Source organism: Phoca vitulina, unplaced genomic scaffold (genome assembly GCF_004348235.1).
Source record: "Phoca vitulina isolate PV1807 unplaced genomic scaffold, GSC_HSeal_1.0 scaffold3, whole genome shotgun sequence".
NCBI lineage: Eukaryota > Metazoa > Chordata > Mammalia > Carnivora > Phocidae > Phoca > Phoca vitulina.
The window spans coordinates 35,143,929-35,169,677 of NW_022589706.1; the positions used below are offsets into that span (position 1 = coordinate 35,143,929).

The 25,749-nt window shown below is 39.9% G+C and overlaps 2 protein-coding genes across 5 annotated transcripts in view; both read left to right on the top strand.

Annotated features, from left to right (window-relative positions):
- The first annotated feature begins 1,871 nt into the window (after positions 1–1,871).
- SLAIN2 (SLAIN motif family member 2) overlaps positions 1,872–25,749 on the top strand; it is an 82,833-nt gene continuing 58,955 nt past the window's right edge. For 2 of the 4 annotated variants that reach the window (XM_032400317.1, XM_032400318.1), the window contains exon 1: positions 1,872–4,194. In XM_032400317.1, coding sequence (XP_032256208.1) covers positions 3,806–4,194 — 389 coding nt within the window. In that variant the 5' untranslated portion in view covers positions 1,872–3,805. Of the gene's footprint in view, positions 4,195–4,253; positions 4,622–25,749 lie in introns of those variants that run through there. The other 2 variants (XM_032400319.1, XM_032400320.1) reach the window with 1 other exon arrangement.
- On the top strand, positions 22,374–22,786 carry LOC116629959 (60S ribosomal protein L36a). Its single transcript, XM_032400321.1, has one exon. It carries the CDS (start codon positions 22,413–22,415, stop codon positions 22,731–22,733), a length of 321 nt encoding a protein of 106 aa, XP_032256212.1. The 5' UTR covers positions 22,374–22,412; the 3' UTR covers positions 22,734–22,786.

A 25,749-nucleotide genomic window follows, 5' to 3' on the forward strand; every position in this document is an offset into this window, starting at 1 on the left:
ATCCAGGAACAAAGCAAGCTTATCGTGAAAGGCAACACCTGACAAACCTAGTTGAGACACCTGTGATGCACACTGCAGACACGTACCAGCGGAACTTCTCCTATCTCCATGAGAGAGCCACTTTTAGAGTGACTTTTTAAAAACATGCTCTAACACTTCTGAGTCATCAGAGAAGACAATACTGTAGTTAACCTGAAAGAGAAGGATCCAGGCAACATTTAGGACATAATGGAAATATTCTTGTCCTCATACTTTTAAGTGAGAACCTGAGACTTTCCTCAGCAATTCTTAAGGGCTGTTGACACGCAGGAAGTGGAGAATGACCTAGTTTTGAGGATGACATATATAGTGTGACATGTTGCTCTTTGGAAGACAAATATATAATTTAAAAAAAACAACCATTCAACATTATTAGGAATTTCCACTTTAAAGATTTGAGACATAACAAACACATTTATCTGAAATTCTGTTAGGAGGCTTCACTTGACCTAAATCCATCATTTATTCAACACTTATTGAAAATCTGCAATATAGTAAGGGCACCAGGGATAGCGCAGTGAATCCCGTTTTCACATAGTTCATATTCTACTGGGGAGAGATAGGCAACAAACAAAGGAAGAAATAGACGATGTGTCAGAGGAAAAATGAAACAAGCTAAGAGCTTGGGGAATGATAGGGATGCTATTTTATGAGGATCATAACGATGAGAATAGTGAACTCAGTTGGTGAGATATGAGCTGAGACCTGAATGGAGAGAGTTAGTAATGTGACAATGTGGAGGAAGAATGGATCCTAGATAGAAGGTATAGCAAGTACAGAGTTCCTACAGTAGAAACATGTTTGGCATGTTTAAAAAAACATCAAAAAGGCCAGTGTGGCTGGAGTGGGGTGATGGCGGGGAAGAGTGATTGGAAGTCAATAAGATACTTGTACAAGCTGCCAAATATCCAGTCTTACAGCCAAGAAAAGGACATGGTAGTTTAAATATGTTGAGAAGCAAGTCGAGGTTCCTAGCAGGGGAGTGACCTGATGCAACTAAGCAAAGGATCATGTGGTTGCTGTGTGCATCACAGATTGTAAGCAGCGAAGTGGAACAGCCCATTAAGAGAGTACCACAGTAAGTTAAACAAGAAAAGATGGGAATTGGAATGACAGTCGTACCAATGGAGGTGCCAGGAAGTATTCAGATGTATTTTAAATATACAGCCAGTATGACTTGCTTAAGGATCAGAGATTAAGGTCAAGCACCACATTTGTGTCACAGCTAGAATCTGCCACCGGGCCTTCTGATTCTCCATTCATTGCTCCTTGTCACACCAACCTCTTCTTGCTTCCATGAAATATTAGTGTTTAACTTCATAATGTCATATGAACTATTCTTTTCAAGGAATATATTTGAAGTGTTCTCATTAAAGAACCTAGCTAGTTGGCATCTATTTCACAAACTGTTAAATGCAAGTGAAAAGTGCTATATGTGAAGTAGTCATGATACTGAACCCTCCGGCAACTAGTTCAGATGTGTCAGACAGACATGATATTCAGATGTGCATTATATAGATAATACGTATTACTTCACAATTATTGTGTTAGCAAACAAAGACATCTTTTGATTAGATACATATATCTATGAAAATGCTTATTTATAAGTAGTCAGCAAATTTTGAAAATACTCAATGCTTTTTTTTTTTAAAGATTTTATTTACTTATTTGACAGAGAGAGACACAGAGAGAGAGGGAACATAAGCAGGGGGAGTGGGAGAGGGAGAAGCAGGCTTCCCTCGGAGCAGGGAGCCAGATGCGGGGCTCGATCCCAGGACCCTGGGATCATGACCTGAGCTGAAGGCAGACGCTTAACGACTGAGCCACCCAGGTGCCCCGAAAATACTCAATGCTTTTTTTGCTATGAATAAACATCTAGACCTTGACCTGTCAGAATTTACATTCTTTTCAACAAACCAGATATTGAATGTCCGCTGTGTCAGACACTAGACATGAAAAAAACCCAAAATAAATGGTCCCTTTTCATCAAGTAAACAGACAAAAACAAAACAGCAAAATATTTAAAATACAAACACCTGTTGAAAACTATTGATCAGGTAATGCTAGAGTAAACAGAACAGCTGAATCCTGTGGAATTGTCAGGAAAAGTTTTCCTAGATATGCGAGCATGGGTTTTAAAAAAAGGAATCAGATTTGGCAGGTAGAATATTCTAGGCAAGGAAAATACAGCACAGAGAGGCTAAAAGGTAGAAGTAAGCCATGGCATATTAGTCCACACCCAGGTGTAATAGGACTGGATCATTATAAGCTAAGGGTGGAGGAGGCAATTAGAGGAAACCTGCAAACATAAACCAAATAGTTCACAGCTGACATCTGAAAATAATGAATGTGATTAAAAAATAAACCCATTTAAGTTGGTTTTGGTTTGTTTTGCTGTTAGTACACATTATAAACAGGTGCCACTGAAGGCAGATCTTTTTTACATTCATACATCCCTCAGCATTCATCAGTATGTTTATTTTTGCTTATTAGGTTTATTTTAGTTCTTTTAATGTTTATTAAGTTCTCTTAATACACTTTTTAAAAAGGCAAGCCACACCATGAAAAAGTTTTTCCCAAGAAAACGATCCAAAGAGCAGATTACGCATCAATTAATAAAGGTAAGAGGAGCGGTTTTCTATCCCCCGCTTCCAAGCCAGTGTGCAGTAAACTTTAAGTCAGAAAAACTGTTTTAATCGATGAGATGCCTTTAAAATGCTTAGTACAGGGGCGCCTGGGTGGCTCAGTCCGTTGAGCGGCCAACTTTTATCTGGGCTCGGGTCTTGATCTCTGGTGAGTTCCAACGGGCTTTGGGCTCCTCGCTGGGTGTGGAGCCTACTTTAAAAAAAAAAAAAATGCTTAGCATAGTGTCTGGCCCATAGTAAGCACTCAACAACTTCTGGTTATTATTTTGACCTTAGACCTCTCAACCATTTGCGATTCTGTTTTCTCATTTTCAGAGGAAGAAACAGGTCACCGACAGTCCCTGAGGCTCCTGCCAGCGCTCACAATCTCCTATTTCAAGTAGGCATCGAATGAATATTTGCTGAACAGACAAAATAAACTCTTTCCAAGGGGTCCGGCTAAGCACCCACCAGGGAACCAGCCAGGAGATAGGATCAGGCGCTGGTCCCACACGCCAGTGTTTGGGGGTGGAGAACACATCACACGCCCCCCCATTCAAGACCAATAGGCGGAGAATCTGAGTTTGCGATCTTAGCCCTACCCACAGCCAAGTCTTTACTCCTCTCCCGCCTCTGCGAGCCTATCTCCCTGCGGGGGCCCCGCCTGCGGCCAGAATCGCTCTTCCCAGCCAGCGGGGCAGCTTCCCACCTCCACGGCGCTCCGGACACGCCCCTTCCGGCCGAGGACCCGCCCACCGGCCTCGCCCACGGCCCCGCCCCTCCGCGAGCTCGGCGCTCGGTCCTCTCAGCGCCCGCCGCCGGCCGCGTCCACCCCCGACGCTCTGAGGTCACCGACGGGGCCGGCCTGCGGGGGGCGGAGGGACGGAGGGAAGATGGCGGCCGAGGCCGGATATTGGCGCCGCCTCCCCCAATCCTGGAGCCGGCGCAGATGAGGCGGCTCGGCTGGGGCCAGCGGCGCTTCGGAACCCGAGCTGGGGGGACCCTGGCGGTGGGGCCTGGCCCTGCTGTATGCCGGCGCCTCGGCTAGAGTGAGCGGCGGCGGCGACGTCTCTTTGCCCTGGCCCTCTCCCTGTCGCTGTGAGTCCGAGCGGGTGGCAGGCGGCACAGGCGGCGGGGCCGGGATGGAGGACGTTAACTCCAACGTGAACGCGGACCAGGAGGTGCGGAAGCTGCAGGAGCTGGTGAAGAAGCTGGAGAAGCAGAACGAACAGCTGAGGAGCCGCTCGGGGGCCGTGCAGGGCGTCGGCTCCCTCGGGCCCGGCAGTCCGGTTCGGGCTGGCTCGTCCACTCCCTCCTCCGGCGCGGCGTCCCCTCGGGGCTTCCCCTTGGGCCTCAACGCCAAGTCCGGCGGCGGGGTCGGGTCGGGCCCGAGGCGGACGAGTAGCGAGGAGCTGCGGGACGCCACCTCCTTGCTGGCAGCGGGCGAGGGCGGCTTTCTGGACGAGGTGGAGCCGCTGCGGCCCGAGGAGCTGGAGCGCCTGTCAGGCTGGGAGGAGGAGGAGGAGAGCTGGTGAGCGCGGGCCGTCGGGCCGGGGCTGGGCGGGGACGGGCCCGGGGGCGGAGAGCGTCTTCCGAGGGTACCCCTGGTAAGACACCTCGCTTTGTGTAGCCAGATCCGCTCTCTTGACGGGGACTGGTGGGTTTTTTGCTTTGACTGCGGAAAGGTCAACTGGAGTTGGGGATTCAAGGCGTGCTAGAGGAACGAACGCCGTTGTAGCTAGTTTTATTTTCCCCTGGGTTGTGGTGGACCCTCTGGGTTTTAGACCCTGTTGGGGTCTGTGGTTTGGCACAGCCTGGGAAGGAAGGGCTCCTCGCGGGGGGAGGAGTCGGCGGTGGGAAACTGCTTTGTAAAGAAAGGATCTTGCTTTGTGTGAAATGCTGGCTTTCGGAGTGTGGTCTGAGTATTTTGGATGTCGGGGAGGGGTCTGCATGATGAGGTATCACCGGGTGCGGGGAGCAGGCGAGAGTGGTCTAGTGCGGTCGTCAGTGGTTTGGACCGGTGGGAGATGCGTACATTTCTGGCCGCGATGGGGAGACCGTGTGAATCAGCACTCCCCTTTGGGTAGTGGGGTAAAGCTTGCTTTGTGTGAAGAGGGCAGAGGATGGTACTGCTTTGTGTGAAAAGTCAAGGGTGGAACAAGAGCCTGGCTCTTATTTTTTAAACAAGAATTGGGGCTGTCATTTTTCGGTGCTGTGAAGTGACAGTTATCACATCCATCCTTAATTTCCATGTCATCCTAGGGGCAGAGAAAAGAAGCCCTATTTTAAAAATGTAAACCAAAGCTGTATTGTCATAAGCTACTTCTTGATAGAATTGTGACCTATACCATAATATCACTTACATAAATAGAAAGGTCATGGGAGGCATTCTCCCTCATTTTATTGCAACCCCATAAAGATGTCTATGAGAAACTGTCTTAATTTATCCCTTTTTAAAGTTTTGATTTGTAGCTAAAATGTGTCAACTCTGTTGAAATTGAAACTTTTAAGCCAGTGAAGTGGAAATTCTTCATGGACTCTAATATTGCAGAGGTGCAACTTTACAGTTACTGAGATAGTTAAGAGCTTTGCCTGGATTCAGGCCCTGGCTTTGCCACACTAGCTGTGTGACCTTGGACAAGTTACTCTGAGCTTCACGTTTTTCCTCTATTTGATGGAGAAAATAATAGTTCTTATCTCTATGGAGTTGTGAAGATTACATGAGATAATTCGTGTATGGTTTTAGCACTGGGTCTGACACATAGTAAACTCTCCAAAACTAACTGCAATTACTCTTAAGCCTAGTTATTTAAATCGCGAAATATTCAGTAAGCTCTTATAGGATCTTGTGGGAAAGTCTAAAGATTCATTAACATGTTGATCCCTGTTCATTAAGGCAGTTACAGTCTTGGGAGCCAAGTTTTATGCAGTTAAATAAGCTAGGAGATATACAGTGAATTGCAAAAAAAAAAAGAGTGAGAGGAACAAAAGTACTGAGAATGCTCAGAAATTGGGAAGAAAATAATGGTTCAAAGTAGCTGAGGCGAACTTTGAGGAGAGGTGGCTTTGGAGCCTGGGGGTGAGGAAAGAGTGGGAAGGGCCTTTTATGCTCTGACAACTGCTAGAGCAGAGTCAGATTATTTGTAACTCCCAATTAAGAAGGTTTGAATTACAGAGATACTCGAATATATGATATCAAGCTGTTATTTTATTTCCAAGTAATATGAAATATTATTAGAACTGTCTATGGTAGTGACAGTTTTTCATATTAGTGTGAGATCACGTCCTCCCAAAGGAATCCTGGGTGTGTGTACACTTTAAAAGAATCCAGAATCATTTAAATATCATCACATGCCTCTTCCAAGTGATGATGATAATGATGCTCTTAATAATGAGGATTAGCTGCACTCACGAGCCCGTTTTAGATTATGTATTATTAGAACACTGACTCCACTTGGGGGAAGCTGAATACGTATTTTGCTGCTTTGGTTTCTGAGCAGAGTTTGTTCAGGTAAAGCAAGTCTTAAATACTGTGCCGGAGTTTTCTTTTGACCAGATGGTTCCTGCTTATTGCTTTGATCCTGGCTACGTATCTTGATCCTTTCCTTTTTCTGAAAAGATTTGTGTGAATTGAAAGTTTTATAAATCATTTAAAGTGCTTTAGAGTATGCTTTTGGAGTACAAGTGGGAAGGGGTGGGTGTTAGTGCGGGGGGATGATTTCAAAGAATTAAGAATTTTTTCTTAGCATACCAAAAATTTACTTTCTGTAACTTGACACCCATTGTACCTTCTTTTTCATGTAGAGTAATGTTTTTCCCCAAGTGTACACTATAAAATGCTAGTTCTGAAGATGTTGATAGATACTGTGTGAAAAAATAATGGTGGGTCTGAGGTTAAATATATGTGGGAAAAATAAAGTTTAACAAAAATAAACAGGTTTCTTTAATCCTGGACCTGTTTAATATGCTAATTGTATATTGAATATAGTAAATTTCTAAGTGGTAAACTTTTTTTGAGCTCCCAAGGATCTAGTACCTATAGAACACACTTAGAAAACAGTGCTTCAGACCAGTGGCTTTCACAGCCTTTTTGATGGCTTTTTTTGGACCCACCTTCATGATAAAGAAATACATTTTACATCATAGCCTATTACACAAGTATATGAAGAATTGAAACAAATGTATCACAAAGCTATAGTTACTTTTAGTACATGTGGTAAGCTCTAATATTTTCTGTTTCTTTAGGGAAAAAATGCTAGTTACAACCCATTAAGCTGATTTTGTGACCCATTAATGGATTTTATCTCAGTTTGGAAAGCACTGTTACAGAACAACTCAGAAGAGTCAGAGAAAGCAGTTAACATCATTGTACGTCACAGTGTATTAGGCTATGCCGGGTAGCTTATAAACATTTTTGCATTTAATTTTCATCCACTTGTGAATTAAGTATCATTTTTAGGTAAGCAAACAACCTTTTTTTTTTTTTTTTTAAAGATTTTATTTAGTTATTTGATAGACAGCGAGGGAGGGAACACAAGCAGGGGAAATGGGAGAGGGAGAAGCAGGCTTTCCGCTGAGCAGGGAGCCCAATGCGGATCTGTGTCCCAGGACCCTGGAATCATGACCCGAGCCGAAGGCAGACGCTTAACGACTGAGCCACCCAGGCGTCCAGGAAACAATCTTTCTAAGCATCAAATAACACACAGTAAATGATGGAGTCAGGGTTTGAATCCAGGACTTTATGACATCAAAGCCTATGCTGTTCCCCCTGTATTTTGCTTTTTCCAGGTATAATCCCTTTTCCATATGAATGTCCCCTTAAAATATTTGAAGACTACTGTCATGATCCTGTTGACCTCTTCTACCCACCACACACACTGAGCATTCTCATCTCTTCTGCAGAGTAAAACAGTCCCAGTTTATTTCATCATTCCTAGTTAATACAGCTTTCTGATCCTTCAACCATGATCACTTTTCTCAATGAATTCTACTTGCGCATTGTCATTAAACATGGTACTCAGAACTGTACTCAGCATTTTATTCTTTTTTTTTAAGATTTTTTTTTTTTTTTTTTAAATCTCTACACCTGTCATGGGGCTTGAACTTACAGACCCCAGATCAAGAGTTGTATGCTGTACTGACTGAGCCAGCCAGGTGCCCCTGTACTTAGCATTTTAGATGATACTTGACTAGATAGTATGTGGTGGATACACCTTGCTTGAGGTAAATGCTGTTATTTTGAAACCAAATATTTCATTAACAGTTTTGGTTTCTGTTGCTTATGTTTAATATGATCCAGTAGTGTCAATTACACTTAGTATCTTTTATACATTAATTGTTAAACTAAGTCTCCCTAACCCTGTTTTTGTGCAATGAATTCTTTAGGCTTTTGTATTTATGTTCATATATATATCATATATATATATATATATATATATATATATGGCTTATATTTAAATTAGTCTTGATTTCATTTCTTAGTCTTGATTTAGGCATTTAATATTTTTTGTCATTTTCACATTTAATAGGCATACCTACTGGGTCTTCATTCAAGTTGTTAAAAATGTTAAAATGACAGAATAAAGGGCTCTGAAATGTGCAGCTCAACTAGAATCCCTCCAGATTAACATCAATCTATTAATCAGCACACATTGTGGTTGTTCAGTAACTTAGTTCCATTTGTTATTATCAAGCCCATATGCCATTTTTTTAAAAGATTTGTCAGAGAGAGAGCGTGAGTGCACATGTGCACACAAGCAGGGGGAGCGGCAGGCAGAGGGAGAAGCAGGCTCCCCGCTGAGCAGGGAGCCCAATGCGGGACTCGATCCCAGGACCCTGAGATCATGACCCGAGCCCAAGGCAGACTGAGCCACCCAGGCGTCCCCATATGCCATTTTGTATGGATATTATGAAAGATTTTGCCAATTGCTTGCTATAATTAAGTTATACTGTGCCTACAGTGTCTTAACTGCAATGAAGTAAACCTATCAAAGTAGAAATTGCATTTTATTTGTTTTGACTTGTTCATGGTGAATCCTCTGGCTTTTTCCTTTTTTAATTTCACATTTTGTTTAATTCAGTTTTGAATTTTGCAAGGAATAAGTTTGGTCTAGAAATTCTAGACCTGCTTATTTTTCTCTTTAAAAAGTATCATATTTCCTATTACCTACACTTTTGACCCTGACATATTATTTTATTTTATTAATATTTTTTATATTTTTATTTAAATTCTAGTTAGATAATATACAGTGCAATATTGGTTTCAGGAGTAGAATTAAGTGGTTCATCACTCACATAAAACACCCACTGCTTATCATAACAAGTGGCCTCCTTAATACCCATCACCCATCTAGTCCATCCCCCATCTCCCTCCCTCCATCAACTCTGTTTGTTTTCTATTGTTAATAGTCTCCTATGGTTTGTTTCCCTCTCTTTTCCCCCCCTCCCATATGTCCATCTGTCTTGTTTCTTAAATTCCATGTGAGTGAAATCATATAGTATTTGTCTTTCTCTGACTTACTTCATTTAGCATAATACACTCTAGCTCCATCCGCATCATTGCAAATGGCAAGATTTCATTCTTTTTGATGGCTGAGTAATATTCCATTGTGTGTATATGTACATATACAATATTGGCTATAATGGACATTGCTGCTATAAACATCAGGGTGCATTTACCCCAAATCTGTATTTTTGTATCCTTTGGGTAAATACCTAGTAACACAGTTGCTGGTTGTAAGGTAGTTCTATTTTTAACTTTTTGAGGAACCTCCATACTGTTCTCCAGAGTGGCTGCACCAGTTTGTATTCCCACCAACAGTGTAAGAGGGTTCCCCTTTCTCCACATCCTCACCAACATCTGTTGTTTTCTGTGTTGTTAATTCTAGCCATTCTGACAGGTATGAGGTGGTATCTCATTGTGTTTTTGATTTGTATTTCCCTGATGATGAGTGATGTTGAACTTCTTTTCACATATCTGTTAGCCTTCTGAATGTCTTCTTTGGAAAAGTGTGTATTCAACCTGACATGGTACTTTAGATTGACATATTTTGAATCAATAATTCAGTGACAAAATTTCAATTATTTTACATTATTTGGAGGGGTAGGCCTAAATCTGTTTCAAGCTATATTCTGGCTTACATTCTGACTTATTGTCTATCACCTTGCTTTATTTGAAATTCAGTTTCCTTTGACAAATGTTTATTTGGGCTGTCCATTTGAACAAAGTATTGACAGAAATGCAGAAGGTAAAGAATATTTCTGCCCACTCTTTGTCATTTAGCCTTATTGTATATTTTGCTCCCATATTATGGGCTATCCCTCTTTTGATACTAATGCCCTTAGTATACTTTTTTTTATCCATAAATATTTGTTGATTGTAATTCACATGCAATAAAACTTGCCCTTAAGAAGTGTAATTTAGTGGCTTTTTTTAGTATATTCACAAACTTGTGCAGCTGTCACCACTATCTGATTCTAGAACATGTTCATTAGTACCCTTCCTGCCCCCCTGCTTAAAAAATAAAACCCCAAAAAACCACCAAACCCATTATCAGTCACTTCCCATTTCCCCCTCACCCCACGTCCATTTATATACTTTCTGTGAGTATGGAACTGCTTATTCCGGTCATTTCATATAAATGAAATTATGTAATATGTGGCATTTTGTGTCTGGCTTCTTTCATTTAGCATAATGTTTTTAAGGTTCATGTTGTAGCATGTATCAGAACATTTCCTTTTTTTCATTCTTTTTTTTTTTTTTTTTTAAGATTATTTGAGATAGCACACAAGGTGGGGGAGGGCCAGAGGCAGAGGGAGAGGGAAAAGCAGACCCCCTGCTGAGCAGGGATGCCTGATGCAGGACTCAATCCCAGGACCCAAAGATCATGACCTGAGCCAAAGGCAGCCGCTTAACTGAGCCACCCAGGCGCCCCTTTTCATTCCTTTTTATGTCTGAATAATATTGCCACATTTTGTTTATCCATTCATCAGTTGATGAGAATTTGGGTTCTTTCCACCTTTTAGTTTTTATGAAAAATGCTGCTATGACCATTTATTTACAAGTTTTTATATGGACATGTTTTCATTTTTTGAGTATATACCTAGGAGTGGAGTTACTAGGTCAAATGGTAACTCCATGTTTAACTTTTTGAAAACTGCCAGACTGTTTTCCATTCCCATCAGCAATACACAAGGCTTCCAGTTTTGCCACATTCTCTCCAACACTTCTTATTGTCTGTCTTTTTTGTTATATAGCCATTCTACTTGTATCTCATTGTGGTTCTGATTTGCATTTCCCTAATGACTAATGGTGTTGAGCATCTTTTCAGCTATTTATTGGCCATTTGTCTGTCTTTGGAGAAATGTCTATTCAAACCATTTACCCATTTTCTAATTGTGTTAATTGTCTTTATAATAAGTTGTAAGAGTATATATGCTGGATGCTAATCCCTTATGAAATATATGATTTGCGAATATTTTCTCTCATTCTGTTTTTTTTTTCACTTTTTTCTTTTTTTAAAAAAAGATTTTATTTGTCAGAGAGAGAGAGAGCACAAGCAGGGGGAGCGGTAGGCAGAGGGAGAAGCAGGATTCCTGCTGAGCAAGGAGCTCAGTCCCAGGCCCCTGGGATCATGACCTGAGCCAAAAGCAGACACTTAACCGACTGAGCCAGCCAGGTGTCCCTGTTGTTTTGTTTTGTTTTGTTTTTTGTTCACTTTCTTGATGGAGTCCTTTGAAGCACAGTTTTTAATATTATAAAGTTTTATTTATTCTTTTGTTGCTTGTGCTTTTGATGTCATGTCTAAGAAACTGTCTAATCAAGATCACAAGATTTATTCCTATCTTCTAAGAGGTTTATAATTTTAGCTCTTATATTTAAGTTTTGATCCGTTTTTATTTTATTTATTTGAAAGAGAGAGCATGTGCACAAGCCGAGGTAAAGGCAGGCAGAGGGAGAGGGAGAAGTAGGCTTTCTGCTGAGTGGGGAACCCGAAGCAGGGCTCAATCCCAGGACCCTGGGATCATGACCCAAGCCGAAGGCAGATGCTTAACCAACTAAGCCACTCAGGCGCCCCTTTGATCCATTTTTTTAATTGTGGTAAAATATACATAATATCAAATTTGCCACGTTAAACCATTTTTAAATGTATAGTTCAATGGCATTAAAGTACATTTTATATTGTTGTGCAACCATCACCACCATCCATCTTCAGAACTTTTTCATTTTCCCAAACTGGAATTCCATACCGATTAAACAATAACTCCCCTTCTCTCCCTAGCCCCTGACAGCCATTCTTTCTGTCTCAATGAATTTGACTACTCTAAATAACTCATATATGTGGAATCATACAATATTTGTGCTTTTGTGACTGCTTTATTTCACTTAGCACAATGTCTTCAAGATTCATGTTGTAGAATGGCTCAATTTCCTTCCTTTGCGGGGCGGGGTGGGGGGCTGTCTCTAAAGCTTTATTTAATCTTATAATCCTCAATGGGCAAGAAAAAGCAACACTTAAATCTTCCTATCCCAACCTGAGCTGTGTGATGCATATGATTTTCATATTTAAATATGGAATTTATATGTATATGCTATTTTTTGTGGCACAAAACCCCCACAAAAGTCAGCCTTCAAACAATTTCCAAGTATATAGTTCATTATTGTCAACCACATTCACATTGTTGTGCAACAGATCCCCAGAATCCTTCCATCCTGCATGACTGAAACTCTACACCCACAGAACAGCAACTCCTTGCCTCCCTTTTCCCCAGCTCCTGGCAACCACCATTTTACTTTGTTTCTATGAGATTAGATGCCTCATAAGTGGAATCATGTAGTATTTGTCTTTCTGTTACTAGTTTATTTCGCTTAGCATAATGTCCTTAAGGTTCACTCATGGTATAGCATGTCATGTGGTTTCCTTTTTTAGGACTGAATAATATTCTGTTCTATGTATATACCACATTTTCTTTATCCATTCATCTGTCAGTGGACATTTGATTTCTCTCTACCTCTTGGCTATTGTGAATAATGCTGCTGTGAACATGAGTGTACAAATATCTCCTCAAGTCTTTGCTTTCGCTTCTTTTGAAGTAGAATTACTGGATCAAATGGTAATTCTGTGTTTAATTTTTTGAGGAGCCACCATACTGTTTTCCATAGCAGCTGCACCATTTTGCATTCTGACAAGCATTACAAAAGGATTCCAGTTTTTCCATGTCCTTGCCAACATTTGCTTTGACCCATTTTGAGTTTTTATATAATGTGAGGAGTCCCAACTTCATTCTTTTTGCACGTATATATCCTGTCACTGTACCTTTTGAAGACTTTGCTGTCCCCATGAAATTGTCTTGGTACTCTTGTTGAAATCAGTTGTCCATAAATGTATGGATTTATTTCTGAGCTCTCAATTCTATTTTATTGATCTTTGTCCTTATGCCGGTAGTAAACAGTCATGATAACTAAAGGTTTTTAGTAAGTTTTGAAGTTGGAAAGTGTGAGTCCTCCATGGAGTTTTGTTCTTTTTCAAGATTGTTTTGGGTATTCAGTCTCTTGTATTTCTATATGAACTTTAGGATCAACTGGTAAATTGCAGCAAAAGCAGCTGGAATTTTGACAGGGATTATATTGCGTCTATAGATAAATTTGTAGATCAGTCTATATTGAGAGCTTAACAGTATTTATTCTTTGAAATTGTGGACATTGGATGTCTTTCCATTCACTTAGGGCTTTAATTTATTTCAACTATGTTTTGTAATTTTTAGGTTATAAGTTTTGCATTTATGTTGTTAATTTTATTCCTAGTTATTTTATTCTTCTTGATGTCATTGTAAATGGAATTTTTTCTTAATTTCATTTTTTGATTGTTCATTGCTACCATATAGAAATATAGTTGATTTTTGTTTATTCATTATATTCTGCAGCCTTGCTGAAGTCACTTATTAAGTGTCATAGTTGTTTTTTTGTGTGTGTGTATTTCTTAGGACTTTTTTATATATAAGATCATGTCATCTGCTAATAAAGATAATTTTACTACCTCTTTTCCAATCTGGGTGCCTGTTTTATTATCTTCTTGCTTAATTGCCCTGGCTAGAACATCCAGTATAATGTTGGGTACAAGTGGTGAAAGTAGACATCCTTCAATGTGATTTTTATTGCTCTTTTATTTTTAATTATAGCTAACAATTATTTATTGCATTAACATATGACAGATACTATGCTAACCACCTCATATTTTATCTTCCTAATAATTGGATATGATCAGACTATTATTAACCTCCATTTTAAAGATGGGGAAATTAAAGCTTAGATTAAATAATTTACTTATAGTCACTCAAGTATATGGCTGAGATTGGATTGGAACCCAGTTAGTCTTACTCTTTATTTTTTAAAAATTTCAATCTTTACCTAATTCTAATTATCTGTATTTTTGTTATTTTTAAGATTTATACTATTATTTACTTAAGGGTATTATGTGTCCCCCCAGTTCTGTCTTTTGGTCATTTGTCTATAATAACTTGATGTCTGTGTACATTTTTATTTCTTTATATGAGGACCTCTTTTTGTACTCATTATTCTTGTGCTAAATTGACCTTTGGGGCCCTTGGGAGTCTGATAACGTAGTAGCTGAGAGCTTTGACTCGAACTAGATAGCCTGAGTTGAAGTCCCTGCTCCCAGCCTTCTTACCTGTGGGACCCTGGGCAAACCACTTAATCTCTGTGCTTGAACCTCTTCATTATCTCCAAAATAGAGATGATTATTGTAATATAGAATTTAATGTAATATATGTAAAATGTTAAGAACAGTTCTTGGGGCGCCTGGGTGGCTGGGGCGCCTGGGTGGCTCAGTTGGTTAAGCGACTGCCTTCGGCTCAGGTCATGATCCTGGAGTCCCTGGATCGAGTCCCGCATCGGGCTCCCTGCTTGGCAGGGGGTCTGCTTCTCCCTCTGACCCTCCCCCCTCTCATGTGCTCTCTCTCTCTCTCTCTCATTCTGTCTCAAATAAATAAATAAAATCTTTAAAAAAAAAAAAAAAAAAAAAGAACAGTTCTTAGCACACTGTTCACTGTTTTATTATTTTAGTTTCAGATTTGCCTATCTTTGCATTGAAATTTTAAAAAACTTTTGGAAAATTTCAAACATATAGAAGTATAGAATGAACCTCAACTTATTACCCATCTTTAACACTTAACACCTCATACCATTCTTGTTTTATCTATACCACCCAAACCTCAACATCCTGGACTATATTGAAGCAAATTCCAACCAGATATCATTTACTTACTAAATATTACAATAGAAGATAAGGACTTTTTTTTTTAACATAAGCACAATACCAGTTTCACTCCCATTAAAAATAATTTTTTAGCATCATCAAATGTGCTATGAATGTTTTTAGATCAAATTTTCTAAAAAGTGATTTGCTTATCTGTGTTTAGAATTTTTTTATTCTGTGATAAACTCTAAAATGAAATGTTCTCTTCAAGCATTTTGATCATTTTCATATCCCCAGTTAATTTGTTGGTGATGGTCAGAACAGACCCAGTTCTCATTTCTTTCCCAGCCTTTTGAGAAATTGTTGAGGCAAATCACAGATTTCTTAGGTTTTCTGCTCTGTGCAGGGTGAAGTTTTCAGCAGATGTGTAAATACCTGAAGTGGTTCCATATCACTATTACATCTTTTCTTTGTACTAGAATTGAAATTTGTGTTAGTAATATTATTCATACCTTCCCTTGGCCTGTTGGCTTGTAATCAACTCCCATAATATCATCCCTATTTTTACATGTACAGTTATTTAACATTTTTAGTTAATTTTCGTTTTAGTGTTTCTGTGCTTTGATTCCATGTACTTTTACTCTTAGGCTCCTACATTTTTGTAAAACAAAATAATTTCAGTATAATTTTCCATAAATCCACATTTTCTTCACTAAATTTACCTAGAATGTTGTACCTTATTGAGGAAAGAAGCAGTCTTGGGTTTCAGAGAAAGGAGTTTTTACTAATGGCTTTTATTAGAATTTTTTAAGGGCCTCATATAAAAGAATGAACAAGTACATATACGCATAAAAATCTTTACTATTTAAAATATTTCTTGTTGAGGAGGAGAGTTAGGAACTGACTTGTCCATCTCTTCAAGTCTCAAGATTGTTTTCTCCATCCTTACTGTGAATTGTGCTAATTGAAAAGGAATTTACATGTGGGCAAAAGGGGAGTGTATATGTGAAATACTTTCTAAATGAGTTTTAGGTTGTTTATTCATCTACTCTGCTGCACTTTTGTAGTTGAGAGTTTAATATTGCACATGTATTCATAGTGACTGCATAACCTAATTAGTATTTGTTAGTTAACATTAGTTGTTAGTATCTAGAAGTTTGTCATTTTATTTTTTCCCTTTTTTCTTTGAGAGATCCATTATTTGTTGATATAAACCCCTGTATCTGTAGTGGAGACAATAGATTGAAAATAGAGATGTTAAGAAAAATTGATAATGAGTTGTCAGGCTCTTTGCAGGGCCCCTAGGAGCTTTTGCAGAACATAAAATCATAGAAAGTGAAATTAGAAATGGACTTTGAGATCACGTAGTCATGCCTCTTGTTTTTAAGCTGTTTAATATCCAGACTGGTGAGGACAAATGGTTGTATCTTCTTAAAAATGTTTGAGGGGCCCCTAGGTGGCTCAGTCAGTTAAGCATCCAACTCTTGATTTCGGCTCAGGTCATGTTCTCAGGGTTGTGAGATCAAGCCTTGTGTGGGGCTCCATGCTGAGTGGGGAGCCTGCTTAAGATTCTTTCTCTCCTTCTTCCCCTCCACTCCCCCCCCCCCAAAAAATTTGAAATTAGAAATCGAATAAGTCATTCATGTCTTGTTAAATCCATTTTACTTTAAATCAATTTTCTCTTAAGTTTATGAAGACATATTAAACTCAGACTGACTTCTTATCAATAAATTTTATTGATAAACTTCCCTAACTTAGACAGTATGTGGTTTTTACTTGCTGTGTTTTTTCACTCACTGTCCTTCATATCTAAGAATGAACTTTATTACATGGCCTATTTGTTTTTATGTATGCTTTTCATGGGAGACCATTGGTAGAATTTGACTGTAATTTTATTTGCTAAGTCTAGATTAATAAAGCATTTGATTTGTATAATTATCACTACTTATCTGAATAGCTTGGCAGTTATTTGCTGATTAACATCTTGAAGTTTGTTTTCTAGACTCTTCTGTACCAAGGAGATGTTACTTTAAAGTAATGTGGCTTACATGTGTGTGTTTTAAATGAATTAAGAAATTACACATCTAAATGAGCATTTTATTCCCTTCTTAGTGGTTTTCCAGTGATTCTGATGTGACTTAAAAATTTTTTTATTAATAGAACAAATACTTAGAACCCCTATGTGTAAACAGCACAATGTTGGGGAAGCTGAGAGACATAATAATGCAGGTTCTTGCTTTCTTAAAAAATGGAATTTGGCCAACAAGGGCCACATGGTTGGTAAAATATATTACAGTCACTATTGTTTAATTATGTTCTATATACAAAGTACTGTATAAGGCATTTTATGCATGGCAAATCATTTAATCTGCATAATTTTACATTATTATTATCTCCATTTTTTTATTGTGGTAACATATGCAAAACAAAAAATTACCATTTTAACCATTTTAAGTGTACAGTTCAGTGGCATATACACTGATTTATGCAATCCTCACCACCATCCATCTCTAGAAGTTTTTATCCTTCCCCATTGAAACTCTGTATAAACAGTAACTCCCCAATTTCCCTATTCTCTTGCCCCCAGCCCTTGGCAGCTACCATTCTACTTTCTGTGTCTATGAATTTGACTACTCTAGGTACCTCATGTAAGTGAAATCACAAAGTAGTTGCCCTTTTCTTTCTGGCTTATTTCATTTAGTATTGTGTCTTCAGAGTTCATCTGTGTTGTAGCATGTGTCATGTTATTCCCATTTTACAGGTAATGAAGTTAAACTCAAAGTCACATAGCTGATAGAGTGAATTGAGACTCATGCTAAGTGTGAGAATAAAACATTTGATGTGTATTTAAGCTATGGATATTTAGCTTTCGGAAGAGAATGTTTTTTAAATATTTGAAGGAGTATAATGAGGATTATTAGACTTACTCTGTATAACTCTGGAGATCATTACTAGAACAATAGGTATAAATTAGAGGCAGGCAAATTTTTATTTAATATAAGATAGAATTTTCTAATAGAGCTGTTTCTAGGTGGTATGGACTGTATTTTTTTAAACTTTTTTTTTTAGAAGATTTTATTTATTTGATAACGAGCGAGCACAATGGGGGGGAGGGGCAGAGGGAGAAGGAGAAGCAGGCTCCCCACTGAACAGAGAGCCTGTGTGGGGCTCGATCCCAGGACCCTGGGATTATGACGTGAGCCGAAGGCAGACAACCAGCTGAGCCACCCAGGGGCCCCTGGTATGGACTGTCTTTAAAAAGTGTAAGTAACCTTCAGGCACACTTGGCTGGCTCAGTTAGTAGAGCATATGACTCAACCTCGGGGTTATAAGTTCGAGCCCCACATTGGAGGTAGATTACATTAAAAAAATAAAATCTTAAAAAAAAAAGTGTAAGTAACATTCAGCAGTGAGGACTGTTGAATAGTCCTGTGATAAAGGATGTTACAAAGAGTTTATAAAAATTAGTTGAATTAGGTTACTTCTGAGTGTTCTTTTAACTCTGTTTCTGTGATTAAAATATTGCAATCTATTTGGGAGTATAAGATACCTTCAAGACAAAGTGCTAAGCTTAAATGTGGGAGAGATCTTTAGCAGTGGGAGCATCATAGATTTTTTTTTTTAAAGATTTATTCATTTTAGAGCAAGCAAGTGAGGGGAAGGCTAGAGGGAGAGGGAGAAAGAAACTTCCAACAGACTCCTCGCTAAACTCAAGAGCCCAGTGCCAGGGTCGACCTCACCACCCTGAGATCCCTATCTGAGCTGACACCAGGAGTTAGATGACCAACCGACTGCGCCACCCAGGGGCCCTTAGATTTTTTTTTTTTTTTCTGAATCTATAGCACATTTTTCTGAATATTCTCAGTAATGGAAGATTCTTTTCCTTGTGAGGGTAGGTATGAGTTTTGAAAACTATTAAAAGTCATTTTTATGCTAGCAAATAAAAATGGGTTAGCAAGGTATTTAAAGTCTTGAGCAGTCCAATTCCAGTTCTCCTTTTTCCTGTGTTTACTTATTGTTGCCAGCAAACTTCGTGGACATTCCTGCCCGGTGGCATGTTCTGATGTTCATTCAGCAACAGAGCACCTTTTTTCTTTGTGAAATTCTAAATATCCTGCTTGGTTTATTTCCTTTTCAGTGTTACCTACCACTGTTCACACACCATTTTTAGAATCAATGTAACAAGACAACCTTGTACTTTGGTCTCTGTAGTCTAGATTGTGAGCAGTTTCAGCAGAGGGACAGTATCATATTCATCTTCATGTGTCTGAACAGGCTCTCAGTATCTTATGTGTAGTAAGAGTTCAGTTACATGAAATTACATTGAATCAATCTGATCGTCAGTGATGTTAGGTTGAAATGAGGTGAAGCTGGAAACTAATGAGACCAAATTCTTGCCTGACTTGATGACTCTTAGGCTAGTTGAGATGAGGAGTTTCCCACACATTCTGAATACTAGCAGTATTGAATCTACACTCTCCCATGATGAATTAAAGAAGAAAATACTGTCTAGATAGTGTCTGATGTTAAAAAGATTTTATTTATTTGACAGAGAGAGACACAGCGAGAGAGGGAACACAAGCAGAGGGAGTGGGAGAGGGAGAAGCAGGCCTCCCGCTGAACAGGGAGCCCGATGTGGGGCTCGATCCCAGGACCCTGGGACCATGACCCGAGCCGAAGGCAGACGCTTAACAACTGAGCCACCCAGGCGCCCCCAAAAAAATCAGTTTTAAAATTAAGATAGTGATATCTCTTTGGTGGGTTAACAGATGCACCCTGTTTTAAACTTATTTGTACTTTTTGTGATTTCTAAATTTCCTGTTATGAACACAAATTGCTTTTATAATTTAAAAAATCCTATTTATGGGACTCCTGGGTGGCACAGTTGGTTAAGCATCCAACTCTTGGTTTCAGCTTTGGTTGTGAGATTGAGCCCTGCGTTGGGCTCTGCACTCAGCGAGGAGTCTGCTTGAGATTCTCCCTCTGCGCCTCTCACTCATGCGCATGTGTGCTGTCTCTCTCAAATCTTTTTAAAAAAATCCTATTTATGAGATTTAAGTCAGTTTCATTACCTTGTGGTCACATAGGTAGGGATCATAATATAACATGATACGTTAAAAAGCCATTGATGTTTTCCTTATTACTTAGTGGTAGTAAGATTGTATATCAAAGATGAAAAAAGGGGCACCTGGGTGGCTCAGTCATTAAGCGTCTGCCTACGGCTCAGGTCATGATCCCAGGGTCCTGGCCCTGCTCCGCGGGAAGCCTGCTTCTCCCTCTCCCACTCCCCCTGCTTGTGTTCCCTCTCTCGCTGTGTCTCTCTGTCAAATTAATAAATAAAATCTTTTAAAAAAAAGATGAAAAAAATTTGGTTCCAATAAGTTTAGACATGTGTTTTTGATAGCACTGGAGCCCAGGTCAGCTGTTGTATATGATTTTATCTATTATTCTTGTTTTTAACTTTGCATTTTAAAAATGAAATTACTCAGGGACGCCTAGGTGGCTCAGTCGGTTAAGCGTCTGCCTTCTGCTCAGGTCATGATCCCAGGGTGTTGGGATTGAGGCCCGCATTGCGCTCCTTGCTTGGCAAAGAGCCTTCTTCTCCCTCTGCCTGCCGCTCCCCCTGATTGTGCGCGTACTCTCTCTCTCTCTCTCTCTGTCTCTCTGTCTCTCTGACGAATAAAATCTTAAAAAAATAAAAAATAAATAAAAATTTTTTAAAAATTAAAAAAAAAGAAATTACCCAAGTGTAAATTTTCTTTTTAATTTTTTAAAGATTTTATTTGAGGCAGAGCAGAGCAAGAGAGAGAACACAAGCGGGGAGGGGCGGGCAGAGGCGCAGAGGGAGAGGGAGAAGGAGAAGCAGGCTTCCCGATGAGCAGGGAGCCTGTCACAGGGCTCCATCCCAGGTCTCTGGGATCATGACCTGAGCTGAAGGCAGACGCTTAACCAGCTGAGCCACCCAGGCGCCCCCCAAGTGTAAATATTAATATCAGATTTGCCTAAATAAAGTATATCTATTTTTGTGGAGGTGGAAAACCGTGAAACTTTTTTATTTTCCGGGAATATCAGATAAGGAACCCCAAAGCTGTGTGTAGCTCACATCTCGTGGGCCTTCTGGGCAAAGAGATCTGTATGCCAAACTTAAGGGAACCTGATGCTGATGCCCTGTAAACCAGAAGGGCTTTTTCCCTTCTTCCCCCACTTACCAGGCCCCCTGCCTCCTTGCTTGTCTGCTAGGAACATACCTAAAACTATATTTGTAAATCAGTTTGATTTTGGCTTTTTTTTTTTTTTTTTTTGACAGAGAGAAAGAGCACACAAGCAGGGGGAGCGGCAGGCAGGGGGAGAAGAAGTAGGCTCCCCTGATGAGCAAAGAGCCCAACACGGGGCTCGATTCCAGGGTCCTGGGATCATGACCTGAGCTGAAGGCAGATGCTTAACTGACTGAGCCACCCAGGTGCCCCACATTTTTTATTTTTTATTCATTTTTTAAAGATTTTATTTATTTGAGACTGCACAAGCAGGGAGGAGGGTCAGAGGGAGAGGGAGAAGCAGACTCCTCGATGAGCAGGGAGCCTGTTGGTCACCGGGCTCAATCCCAGGACCCTGAGATATGACCTGAGCTGAAGGTAGACGTTTAACCAAATGAGCCACCCAGGCGCCCCTAATTTTGACATTTTTTTAAAAAGGAAACAATTTGAGTGGTAAGTAGCAGAATTAAGTGTCTTAATGTAAATGGGTTGAGTTACAATAATGTACTGTTCCTTATGGTAAGGACTCATACTAGCCAAAGCACACTGCATGTTGTCTCTTGTGCTAGTTTAGTAGCAAAAATGAACATGTAAAAGTATGTAAGTTTTGGGGCGCCTGGGTGGCTCATTCGTTAGGCATCTGCCTTCGGCTCGGGTCATGGTCCCGGGGTCCTGGGATTGAGCCCTGCGTCGGGCCCTCTGCTCAGCGGGAGGCCTGCTTCTCCTCTCCCAATTCCCTGCTAGTGTTCCCTCTCTCGCTGTCTCTCTCTCGCTGTCAAAATAAATAAATAAAAAAAAATTTTTTCTAAAAATATGTAAGTTTTAAGACTTTAGGTAATAATAAGTTTTTATTTTGCCTGTTGCATTTACTCAAAATCACATCCTCTGGTGTCTTTCACTTGGGAATCCAAATTATGGAGGAAATGGACACCTTTAGGAACAAACTAGCTTATTGAAGAGGAAGGCTTTGTAAAACTAGGTCTTTAAACTAGGTGTGGCTCCAAAAAATGCAAAACCTACAGTTTGCTTTGATTTTGAAAAGGCTCAAATGCTGAAATAAAAGTGAAATTTCTTAAAGGTGTTAAAGGGTATATAGGGAGGAAAAGAAAAAGTGATTGTATCTCCTTGAAATGTGAAAAATAATAAAAACAAGATAATGCAGTACTATAATATCTGATATGAAATTTTTGAAAGTATTTGGAAAGGTAAGGTGAAGAGGGAGATAGTGTTTAGTTAAAAATTAGAGGTTTACTTTCCGTGCCGATAGCGCTCCCGCAAACATGGTGAACGTTCCTAAAACCCGCCGGACTTTCTGCAAGAAGTGTGGCAAGCACCAGCCCCACAAAGTGACACAGTACAAGAAGGGCAAAGATTCTCTTTATGCCCAGGGAAAGCGGCGTTATGACAGGAAGCAGAGTGGCTATGGTGGGCAGACTAAGCCGATTTTCCGGAAAAAGGCTAAAACTACAAAGAAGATTGTGCTGAGGCTTGAATGTGTTGAGCCCAATTGCAGATCTAAGAGAATGCTGGCTATTAAGAGATGCAAGCATTTTGAACTGGGAGGAGATAAGAAGAGAAAGGGCCAAGTGATCCAGTTCTAAGCTTCATATTTTGTTAATATTATGAAGACAATAAAATCTTGAGGTTATGTTCAAAAAAAAAAAAAAAATTAGAGGTTTAGAATCCATGAGGATGAATCAAACCATCTCCCACTTCTACAGTTTACTAGAAGGAAACTCCTCCCACACACAGCCCTCCATTCAAGAGATTTTGCTCATTTCTCTGTGAGAAATAAGTACCAACTTTACTCTGTGAGAGTAAAAAAGTATCAACTTTGTGTGGCTGTTAAAGGGTTTTGTTTGAAAGGTGTGAATAAGAAGCAAGGGTGGGCCAGGCCAAGTAAGTGGCCTGTATGTCTGATAACATTGAGGAATGGAACTTAATAGATGCTATCGAGTTAGGAGGTTTTAGAAGTATGTATTTAGTGCCTATTTAGTATTGTATTTTATAAGAATAATGTAATTAGGTTGTATGTCTTTATTAATATTAGATGCAGAAAGAATATAATTTAGTAATTTCAGGATGTGAGTATTTTTTGAGTGGGCTTGCTAATTTCCTTTCTAGGAGGGAGATAATTGACTTGTGTTGACTTGTCATAGTAAAATTCTTGTTTGCCATTGGTTATTTTTAGCTAGGGCTGTTCTGGAGAGGATTAAAAAATGAAATTTAAAAAACTGATGAAGGGGCGCCTGGGTGGCTCAGTCAGTTAAGCGTCTGCCTTCGGCTCAGGTCATGATCCCAGAGTCCTGGGATCAAGCCTCGCATTGGGCTCCCTGCTCAGCGGAACCCTGCTTCTCCCTCTCCCACTCCCCCTGCTTGTGTTCCCTCTCTTGCTGTGTCTCTCTCTCTCTGTCAAATAAATAAATAAATAAAATCTTTAAAAAATAAAAAACTGATGAATCCTAGAAACCTGAGTCTAGAGGCTTGGAACTTCACAAGCAGGCATTACAGGTCTCAATGGTAGTACATCAAGTGAATGAGAGAGGCTAACAAATAGCACTATGTATAATCTAGTTTTGTCCTAATTCATCTTTAGTTTCCTGTCTAGCACCGTGCCTGGCCAATGGTACTTGCTACGTTAATATTTCTTTAAATGAGCAAGTAGAACTTGATACTAAGGCTTCAGGGTACTTACAGTTTAATTTGGAGACAGAATGAACACGGAATTCGGTTCTCTCTGAAACCAACAATGAGAGTTCATAGAAGAAAGGCATATATGGACTTGAATGTGACAAAGGACTTAGGTACAGGTGGAAGGTATTTCTTGCTGTTCTGTCAGAATCAAAACGGATGAGTGCTGTATTTGAGTAGGGTAAAGAGAAAGCCTGTGAAGATACCTCAGTGAAGTATGTTGGGGAACAAGTGAGAAATAGTTGAATCATTGGGTTTGGGACCATACTGTGGATGGCCTGTGAAATCTAGGAAGAGATTTTTGAGTGGTGGAATATTCTTAGCAAAATGGTGTTTTGGAAAGATTAGTACGGCAATTGCATGTAGGTGGGAACAGAAGGCAGAGCTATGCTTAAAGGGCTAGAAAACTGAGCCTCTGAGTTTTATCAGCCTCTTGTGCCCAGAAGCACATGGCAAAACTGGAATTCATGCCAAAGTATTGAGTGATATTCTTTCCATTTCATCCCAACTCTTCATAATTGATTACATAAAAATCATCATATCAAAGTAAATGATTAAAGATCAGAGTAGTTCCTCTATTTTTTTTTTTTTTTAAGATTTTATTTATTTGACAGCGAGAGACACAGGGAGAGAGGGAACACAAGCAGGGGGAATGGGAGAGGGAGAAGCAGGCCTCCCGCAGAGCAGGGAGCCCGATGCGGGGCTCGATCCCAGGACCCTGAGATCATGACCTGAGCCAAAGGCAGACGCTTAACGACTGAGCTACCCAGGCGCCCCAGAGTACTTCCTCTTATAAGACATTTACATTGTTTAAAAATAGCATTTTGGTCTTACTAGCTTTCTTTTTTTTTTTAAGATTTTTTATTTATTTATTTGACAGAGAGACAGCGAGAGAGGGAACTCAAGCAGGGGGAGTGGGGGAGGGAGAAGCAGGCTTCCCGCGGAGCAGGGAGCCCAGTGCGGGTCTCTATCCCAGGACCCCGGGATCATGACCTGAACCGAAAGGCAAACGCTTAACGACTGAGCCATCCAGGCGCCCCTTACTAGGTTTCTTATATGAGGATATTGACATTTGGGGCCAGATAATTCTTTGTTGTGGAGGCTGTCCTGTGCATTGTAGGATGTCTCCAGACAAAAATGCCTCCAGATATTGCCAGATGTCCCTGGGGGCAAAATCACCCCAGATAATTGCCTTACAGCATACTTACACGATACAGCCTCAACCTAACCAGAAGTATTTAGTGCTGTATTGCAGGAATAAGGATTGCATTCTAGTAACTGTGTTCCCTTTACATTTCTAAGTCATGAAATAATAATGTTCTGAACATTAAGAAAAACTAAAGTAATTTATTGTACAAACCTGGGCTCTATTTGAGAGTCAAGGGAGTGCTAGGATGCCAGAACAACAGGCTTAAATTAGGACTTCCCTGGGCAAACTGGATGAACGGTCATCCTAGGAGTTAATCTTCACACATACATTCGGTACTTACTATGAGTAGAGTAGTATGTTAAAGTGGTAAGAAGTAGGCATGAGAACTATGGTGGTTGGAAAGCCTCGTGAAAAAGGCAAGTCTTGAATTGGTCTTGAAGTGAGGCTTGAATTAGATCAGGAATATGAAAAGGAAATTCTGCCCCCTACCCCCATTGTTAAAATTATGAACAAAGACATCTGTGGTTTAACTATCCAGGATGCATGAGATGAACATTTGTCTGGTTTGGCTGGACAAGAGGGTTTTTTACTGGAGTACATGGGAGAGAAGATCAAAGGATGTAGTTTTGGATGAGATAGCAAGATCTTAAAAATTAAGCTGGGGGCTGTATTCTAAATCTTTTTTTTTTTAAGATTTTATTTATTTGTGAGAGAGAGAATGAGAGAGAGCATGAGAGGGAGGAGGGTCAGAGGGAGAAGCAGACTCCCTGCTGAGC